At 41.6% G+C, this 9,382-nt stretch overlaps 2 protein-coding genes across 2 annotated transcripts; both read right to left on the bottom strand.

Moving 5' to 3' along the window:
- Positions 1-3,059: 3,059 nt before the first annotated feature.
- LOC140493713 (phosphatidylinositol N-acetylglucosaminyltransferase subunit Y) lies at positions 3,060-4,501 on the bottom strand. The gene has a single exon (XM_072592472.1). The coding sequence runs from the start codon at positions 4,499-4,501 to the stop codon at positions 4,286-4,288; it is 216 nt and encodes a 71-aa protein (XP_072448573.1). The 3' UTR covers positions 3,060-4,285.
- Positions 4,502-4,572: 71 nt separating this feature from the next.
- On the bottom strand, positions 4,573-6,957 carry pyurf (PIGY upstream open reading frame). Its single transcript, XM_072592471.1, has 2 exons — positions 6,741-6,957; positions 4,573-4,729 (listed from the first exon to the last, which is right to left on the bottom strand). Exons 1-2 carry the CDS (start codon positions 6,911-6,913, stop codon positions 4,579-4,581), a joined length of 324 nt encoding a protein of 107 aa, XP_072448572.1. The 5' UTR covers positions 6,914-6,957; the 3' UTR covers positions 4,573-4,578.
- Positions 6,958-9,382: the final 2,425 nt, after the last annotated feature.

Here is a 9,382-nt window from a genome sequence, read left to right as displayed (position 1 = left end):
GTTCCCTCCATTATTCCTAACCAGCTCTACCCTCACACTGGCTATCCTCTTCTTCCTGACATAAATCTAAAACACCTGAGGGTTTTTCTTCATCCTACCTTCTAAAGATTTCTCATACCTCCTTCTAGCTCTCCTAAGTCCATTCTTCAGTTCCGTTCCTGGCCACCTTGTAACCCTCTAAAACCCTGTCTGATCCTTGCCTCTTCAACCTAAAGTAAGCTTTCTTCTTCCTTTTGACTAGATGTTCCACATCTCTTGTCACCCAAGGTTCTTTCAACCTACCATCCCTTCCTTGCTTCAGTGGGACAAACCTGTCCAGCACTATCAGCAGGTTTTAGCGGTTTTGAGAAGATTTGTAGCTTAGGTCAGAGTTTTGGATGTAGGTTTGCTTGCTGAGCTGAAAGGTTCATTTCCAGACGTTTCATACCCTCCTAGGTAATGTCTTCTGTGGGCCTCAGGCAAAGCAATGCTGAAAATTCCTGCTTTCAATTTATATGTTCGAGATTCTTTGGTTTGATTATGTCATTTCCTGTGGTGAAGTCATGTTTGTTGATAGAGTTCCGGTTGGAATGCTATGCTTCTAGGAATTCTCATGCATATCTTCATTTGGCTTGTCCTAGGATGGATGTGTTCCCAGTCGAAATGGTGTCCTTCCTTATCTGTATGTAAGGATACTTGAGAGAGGGTCATGTCTTTCTGTGGCTAGTTGGTGCTCATGTATCCTGATGGCTAGTTTTCTACCTGTTTCTCCAATGTAGTGTTTCTTACAGTCTTTGCACAGTATTTTGTAAATGATATTAGTTTTGCTCATTGTCTGTATAGGGTCTTTCAAGTTCATTAGCTGCTATTTTAGTGTGTTGGTGGGTATGTGGGCTACCATGATGTCAAGGGGTCTGAGTAGTCTGGCTGTCATTTCCGAGATGTCTTTGATGTAGGGAAGAGTGGCTAGGGTTCCTGGATGTTTTTTGTCAGCTTGTTTGCAGACACATTGAGTTAGACCCCATCTAACACCCCCTGAGAAAAGGGACAGGAAGTGACTTCACCACAAGAAATAACATCACCAACCCAAAGAAACCCAAACAAATAAATAGAAAGTAGGAATTTTCAGCATTGCTTCGCCTGAGGCCCACTGAAAATGTTACCTCGTAGGATAACAAAATGTCCAGAAATGAACCTTCCAGCTCAGCAAGCAAACCTACACCCAAAACTATCAGCAGGTGCTTCCTAAACAACCTCTACATTTCTGTCGTGCATTTCCCTGAGAACATTTGTTCCCAATTTAGATGCCCTGGTTCCTGACCATAAAAATAGTCGCAGGTAGACAGGATAGTGAAGGCAGAAGTGGGTACTGCAGATGCTGGAAATCAGAGTCTAGAGTGGTGCTGGAAAAGCACAGCAGGTCAAGCAGCATCAGAGGAGCAGGAAAAAAAAAATCGACATTTTGGGCAAAAGCCCTTCATCAGGAATGAAGGCAGGGAGCCTCCAGGGTGGAGAGATAAATGGGAGGGAGTGGGGCGAGGGAGAAGGTAGCCAAGAGTACAATAGGTGGATGGAAGTGGGGATGATGGTGATAGGTCAGAGAGGAGGATGGAGCAGATAAGTGGGAAGATTGGCAGGTAGGACAGGTCATGAGGATGGTGCTGAGCTGGAAGGTTGAAAGTGGGGTAAGGTGGGGGGGAGGGATTCCTTTATTGGTCAGAGCATTGAGTATCAGAGTTGGGAGGTTATGTTGTGGCTGTACAGAATATTGGTTAGGCCACTTTTGGAATATTGTGTGCAATTCTGGTCTCCCTCCAATTGGGAGGATGTCGTGAAACTTGAAAGGGTTCAGAAAAGATTTGCAAGGATGTTGCCAAGATTGGAGGGTTTGACCTATTGGAAGAGGCTGATTAGGCTGGGGCTGTTTTCCCTGGAACGTCAGAGGCTGAACGGTGACCTTACAGAGGTTTATAAAATCACGAGGGGCATGGAGAGGATAAATAGACAAGATCCTTGCCCTGGGATGGGGGGGGGGGGGGTCCAGAATTAGAGGCATAGGTTTATGGTGAGGGGGAAAAAATTTAACGTGTCAACATTTTCATGCAGAGGGTGGTGTGTGTATGGAATGAGCTGCCAGAGGAAGTGGTGAAGGCTGGTACAATTACAACATTTGAAAGGCAGCTGGATGGGTATATGAATAGGAAGGGTTGAGAGAGATATGGGCCAATGTGCTAGCAAATGGTATTAGATTAGGTCAGAATATCTGGTCAGCATGACGAGTTGGACCAAAGGCTGTTTCCATGTTGTACATCTCTATGACTAACAAATATTATAATGTGTTTGGGAAACAGGACCTGTTTCCAATGAGAGGTGATCTCATTGAAATCAATAAAATACTTGATTTTTTTTTTCAAACTCAAGAATGTGCAGAATCTTTGATATACCCTGCCTAGAGAGCTGTGGAATTTCACTCAGCGTATAAGTTGAGAGATTTCTAAATACCAATGATATAAAGGATCATGAGGGAACCTTTTTGTTTAAAACAGTGGTTCATTTGTGAAATGAACTGCCAGGGAAAGTGGTGGATGCAGGTACAGTTTCAAGACATTTGGATCAGCTGATTGGAGGATTTGTCGTACCTATCAAGGTGTCAGCTGCTGTGTATTTGACATTTGGAGAGGTTCACGAGTAGAAAAGGTTTGGAAGGATATGGGCCAAATGTAACATGATTGGCATTGAGTGGATATTGAATGGCACAGTACACTGAATGGGCTGAAGGACCTACTCCTGCTTTTATGTATTCATAGTTTGGCTCAAGATAATGAATGGTCCACTGTTCCTACGTTAGAGCAGGGAAATGGAGTTGACTAGGTTTCATGGAGAGCAAGCATGAACGTGATGGGCCAAATGATCTCCTATTTTATCATAACTAACCATGTCACAGCCAATCTATACCAGATCAGGTTAAGGTCAGATGTATCTCACTGAAGTAGAATTTGCAATCTCTTGTCAACTTCACCCCACCTCTGAAGTGCAAAAATATCTAGTCCTACAGACAGCCTGGTGAATGAGATGAGGTATTTGCTTCAAACGGCTTTATTTAAATTAACTCAAACTGCATGACACAGTAAATAATCATCCACTTTAACATGTAGAGGGTACTCTATTTGCTCATTACCAGTCACTTGGTTTACAATGAAGGGTCATTCCATGGCTGTGACAAGTTTGCTGCAACTTCGGCACCAGAGTGACTCTGTGCCGGGTTTCTTCTGATTAGAAGCCAGTAGGAAAAAAAGCTACCTCTCCTAATAAAAGCAAAATATTGCAAATGCAGGAAGAGGAGTCATACTGTACTTGAAATGTTCACTGTTTCTCCCTCCACAGATGCTGCCAGGCTTTCCCCAGCACTTGTTACTTGTCCTTAAAAGGTACTTCATTAATCATACTTTGGACCATCCAGAGGAAGTGTAGTCATGGTTAAAACATTGGAAAGGTGACAGCCAACATATGCCTAGGAAGTTACCACAAACATCAATGCAGTAATTGCCAGATCACTTTCTTTTTAAAATGTTGTTAAGGCATAAACATTAGTCAGATAGCCAAGGAGAACCTCCCTGCTTTTCTTTTACATAGTTTTTACATCTATCCCATGGGATAGACAGGGCTTTGTTTTACCATTTACAAAAACAGCACTTTAGACAATGTGATACTCCGTCAGTACTATGCTGGAGTATCAGCTAACAGTATGGAACTTGAACTACAACCTTCTGAATCAGGAGATGATTGTGTTATCTACTGAGCCATGTTTAACAGTAATAGAATACAGAACAAGGAGTCTCAAACACTGACCACAAGCATGGCTGAATACCCAGGAAAACAGCAAGGGTCTAAGAATGCTAGATCAAAATTAAGTTATTGTTGATAATGAATTTCCATGGCTTATTTGCATCTGACATTGTGGTGGAGTTTGTTGTGATTTTGGTTACTGTGTTTCCCTAAGACAAATCCATATTGAACTGGTTCAAATGAACTGCCTGTTACATTTCCTGCACTGCAGTCACGAGGAATAAAGCCAATGGAACCAAACATTACTGGATAATGTAACAATAAGACAGAGGTGATTATCCAGCACATTTTGTATGTAAAGAATAAGTTAATCAAAATGGTACCAATTTCCACCAATAACACACAAAAGTCTTAATGCTTTCAAGCTAATGAAAAAACCTTGATAATGAAACAAAACTTCACTTATCAGCTTGATGCCATCAGGTCACCAACAGCACATGCAATAGTTTTTAAACTTAAATTAGTTATGCCTGAAAAGTTTAATCCCCATCCAGCTCCATAAGTGAAAGAATACATAAACTGGGATGGTAATGGGAAGTAGTAGGCTGTAGAAACACAAGCTGGCCATACTAGTACAGCCCTGTGGAAAATCCTTGTCAAATGTAGCTGAGTACAACAACCCAGCTAATGAGAACAGGGGAACCAGCACTGTGAGAGTTGACAGGTGGATTGTCATAATATCAGTATACTAGATAAACCCTCTCCCTTAAAAATCTCAACTTCCAGATATTCCAGGAGCAATCTGTGATCCTTTTACTGCTGTGAAAGTTCTTCCTCCTTGGGTTTGTCTTCATTCTTCCGAATTAACTTTGCATCCTGAGGGATCATGTTGGGAATTCCATCAACAACAGGATAGGCTATTCCCAACTCGTCATTGATCAGCTGATTGGAGGATTCGTCGTACCTATAAACATGACAGAGAAAGAATATTAAAACTGCAGTTCATTCAAAATGTGTTGGAACTGGAGTCTGCCCTTTTAATCTGAATGAAAATTATTAGGAGCTGAAAATGAACAGATCAATATTGTTTTTTAAAAAGGATTGATTCTCAAAACATTTCAAATTTTCAGAGGTGGGAAGACGAGAATACTTCTACATTTACAGACTTTCTTTCACAAGCCGAAGAAACCTCAAACTGTGACATGCATTACACACATGATTATCAAGTGTTGTGGCTGACAGACAGTGGAGAGAACGACCTGGTTCTTGTTCAAAATTGCGGCTGTGGGATCTTTGTTCATTCACTTCAGAGGACACTTTGATAATTGTTTGATTTAAAAGGTGAAACACAGCTAATTAGTCAAGTCAAAGAAAATAGCTGAAAATAAATGTGGGGCAATAAAAATATCAATTTTGTTGATGAATTCAAACTCTTTTGGTAGAGATCAGTGTTGATCTACTAAACAAACCAACTTTTCTGGTTGACTTGCTGTTTGACTGTGTATTTCCATTCTTCTCCCTCCACTTCCCTCAAGATATTTCACTTTCAATGGGCCTTAGACTTAGTAAGGCAATTTACGTGGGTACCTTGAAAGCAAATACCAAAGTATTTGACCATGAAAGATATTGCAGTCAAGACACTCAGACACTAATTGTTCCAGATGAAGAATCCGTGAATAGTTTCATCCCTCTTTTCTAATCAAATCGCATTTAAGTCAATTGTATAATAGTTCCAAACATCTAAAATGCACAAAGAACCACCAGAAAGCCCTTCATGCCCTGCCTACAGCATTTAACTGCTGCTTTATGGCAATACTTCCAAAGGAGGATGTTGCCAGGATTGGAGGGTTTGAACTATAGGATGAGGCTGAATAGGCTGGGGCTGTTTTCCCTAGAGCATCCGAGACTGAGGGTAACCTTATAGAGGTATATAAAATCATGAGGGACATAGACATGGTAAATAGACAATGTCTTTTCCCTTGAGTGGGTGAGCCAAGAATCACATGGTATAGGTTTAGGGTGAGAGGGGCAAGGTTTAAAAGTGACCTAAGGGGCACCTTTTTCAAGCAAAGGGTGGTGCATGTTTGGAATGAGCTGTCAGAGGAAATGGAGGAGGAGAGTACAATTACAGCATTTAAAAGGCATCTAGATGGGTATGTGAAGAGGAAAGGTTAGAAGGATATGGGCCAAGTGCTGGCAAATGGAACTAGATTAATTTACGATATCTGGTCAGCATGGAAGAGTTGGATCGAAGGGGGTGTTTCCAAGCTGTACACATCTATGACATCCAGCTTGTCCATCGATCAGTCTGCTAACAACCTATAATTTAGGGAGCATACACATCTCAAAATCAGGAAATCACATGTTTGGAGTTTCACTGCAGAGACCTGAATCTAAAAGTCTAGGCAGATACACTTGCTACAATACAAATGGAACTTGGCACTGTCTGAGGATAGGCAAAAGAGAGGACTGCAGATACTAGAAACCAGAGTTTAGATCAGTGTGGTGCTGGAAAAGCAGGAGCAGGAAATCAAGAGGATAGGAGATCAGTAAGGTAGGAACAACTGCTTTTTCAAAAAGTTGGAGAGTTCTTTGATATTCATCACAAAAAAAAGGACTTCTGGTCTGTATCACGTTCATATGTGCATCTTTGTACATCACAGTTAAAATGTATTTCCTCCATTACTTGTAAAACATCTTAATATATCTAATGGTAATGAAAAGCACTATATAAATTAGTTGTTTCCATTATTTTTTAGAAAATGTTTTGTGTTTGTATTGAACAGTTGAAACAACATCCCGCTTCAGAAACACAACAACCGCACAGAGCTGATGAGAAAAGGAGAGCATTCAGACGATGCAGAATATGCTAGCAATTCTGAACAGCAATCTCGTCATTTACAGCGACCGACTTTCCGGTTCCTAGCCACAGGGTCTCCCCTGCCCTAGTCTCTGACCTTCCCCCGAGGACGAACCTGAGCTGTTTTCTGGACAGGGGACACACCAAGTACGAGAGGAGGTTCGGGTCCAGATTAGCCTTCCTGTCTCCACCCCCAGTCACCGAGTCTCCTGACAGCCTGACCCTGGAGAGATGCAGCAGCCTCCGGGCCGCTCCCCGAATCTCGGTCCTGTGTACGACCCGAAACATCCCCACCCCGAAACTACAACCTCACCTCCGACACTTCCGCTTCCGCATCCGGGCTACAGCGAAAGCCCCGCCCCTTTACCCCCTCCCCCATTTAAAGGGACAAGCATTGCTATAATTTTTGAAACTCACTTACCATCACTTACATGCAGCTCCAGAAATTGAACAAATAAATGCCGAATCAATTAAAAGTGCCATTAGATATCAAACTGCAGCAAAATCTATGTAGTACAGTCTGTGCTGCAGACATCCTGCTCTCCCTCATTTCAACTGCATTAGATTTGTCACCACCTCTAACACTGAATGATCAGACATTTCTTCCCAAACCACTTTGGAAGGACAGACACCACTATCTTCAATCTGTGTCTCACATTCTGCTTTCTGATTTTTAAGCCTGTCTGTAGCCAATGCCATTTGATCCCATGATTATCCTCCATCAGCTTGACCACCGAGACTTCATTCACTATGCTCACTGCCATCATTGCACCTGTCTCCGTTCTTCTGTTGCACTAATCGTGCCTTTTATCGAGGCTTGATTATTTCAACACAATCCTGTCTGGTCTGCCAGCTTACACCCTCAATATAACTAGAGTTCAGCATTCAAAATTCCAAAGTTCCTAACTCACATCAATCTTGATAAAATCCCCAACCCTGGTTCCTCCTGACTATATTGAGCCACAGTCTGGCACACCTCAAACTTATAATGCTCACCCTTGTTTTCAGATTCTCACTCTTCCCTATCTCTTGCAATTTCCTTCAGCCCTAAAATACATCAAGATCTCAGGATTTCTCCAAGTCTGACCTCTTGAGCATCTTTGACTTAAATATGACACCATTAATAGCAGCACCTTTCATTTGCCTGAATCCTAAGGACTGGAATTCTCTACTTTTTTGTCTCTTCCACTCTCACCTTTATAAACTGTTTGAAATGATCTCTTTAACCAAACCTTTGGTCATCTACCCTCATTAGCTGTGGGTCAACAATGGCTTGGTAGGGACGGACACTTGCTTCAACATCACGCGATCAAATTATCTGGTCATTGACACATTGATTTTTAAGGGATTTTTCCATGATCAAATTTCTGTGTTTGCAATGCTAAAATGGACACTACACTACAAAAATAACTTATTGGCTGTAAGGCAGCACTTTAAGATGTCCCATGCTTGTGAAAAGAACAATATAAGTACAAATTTATTTTATTAATTCTTGGTCTGTGAGTGTCAGTGGTAAAGCCAGCAATTGTTACCTACTCCTAATTGCCCTTGAATTGAATGGCTTGCTCAGCCATTACAGACTGCAGTTAAGAATAAACCACATCTGGAGTCACATGTAGGTCGGACTACATAATGACAGCAGAATTACCTCTTCGAAAGGGAACTAATGAATTGAATGGGTTTTTACAAATGAGATGATATCCCCTTCACTCCCCTAGATGAATGTAGCTCCAATAAAACACAAAACCTCAATACCGCCCAGGACAAAGCAATTCGTTTGATTGGCACCTCAATCTCCACCTTCAATATTCATTACCATCACCATCAATACACAGAAGCAGCAGTGTGCACAATCTGCAGAATACACTGTAGTGATTCACCAATGGTCCTTTATCAGCCCCTTCCTAACCTGTGACCATTTCTATTTAGAAGGACAAAGGTAATACATACATGGGAACACCACCACCTGCAAGCTCCCCTCGAAGTCACTCACCATCCTGGCTTGGAAATATATTGCCATTCCTTCATCATCACTGGGTCAATATCCTGGGTCAACCTCTCTTCCCAGCAGCGCTGTATATTTTGCTACCCGCCAAGGACTGCAGCAGTTTAAGAATGTGACTCAAGACCACCTTCTGCAGGGCAATTAGGGATAAGCAGTTAATGATGACTTAGCCAACGACACCGACATCTCATGAATGAATAAAGAAAGTACATCGTGAGTTGAACATAAAATTATACAAAGGCCCTTCACTTCAGCATTTTAAAACAAAGCATGCTAATGACTCATAGAAGGGGTTGTGATGTAGTGGTGGTACTAAACCAGTGATTCAGATCTCCAAGCAGTTCCGGGGAAATGGGTTTGAATTCCACTGTTGAAAACGATGAGATCTGAATTCAATAGCATCTCAAATTAAAAAGTAATCTAGTGGTGACTATGTAACCATTCTTCTCAAAATGAATCTGGTTCACTAATCTCCTTTAGGGAAGAAAATCTGCCATTGTTACCTGGTCTGGCTGATATGTGACTCCAGACCTGCAAAGATGCAAAGGGAAGTAGTTGACACTTAACTATGCTCTGAAATAGCCTAGAAAATCAATCAGTTCAATGGAAACCAAGGATGGGCAGAAACAGTAACACTCATATTCCAGAATTTAAAATTGGAGATATTAGGTAAAATAACTAAAGTCTTCTCATAAAAGTGTTTGGTATACATTTGTGATACTACAGTATGACCTGGGGGCTTCCATGGCCAT

Source organism: Chiloscyllium punctatum, chromosome 22 (assembly GCF_047496795.1).
Source record: "Chiloscyllium punctatum isolate Juve2018m chromosome 22, sChiPun1.3, whole genome shotgun sequence".
NCBI lineage: Eukaryota > Metazoa > Chordata > Chondrichthyes > Orectolobiformes > Hemiscylliidae > Chiloscyllium > Chiloscyllium punctatum.
This window is presented reverse-complemented; position numbering and strand designations above follow the sequence as displayed.

Excerpts from the sequence above, each read along its gene's own strand:
- LOC140493713 (XM_072592472.1), bottom strand. The coding sequence starts at position 4,501 with ATGACAATCCACCTGTCAACTCTCACAGTGCTGGTTCCCCTGTTCTCA.
- pyurf (XM_072592471.1), bottom strand. The coding sequence starts at position 6,913 with ATGTTTCGGGTCGTACACAGGACCGAGATTCGGGGAGCGGCCCGGAGG. Across the intron at positions 4,730-6,740 it reads CTGTCCAGAAAACAGCTCAG|GTACGACGAATCCTCCAATC; the intron begins GTTCGTCCTCGG and ends TCATGTTTATAG.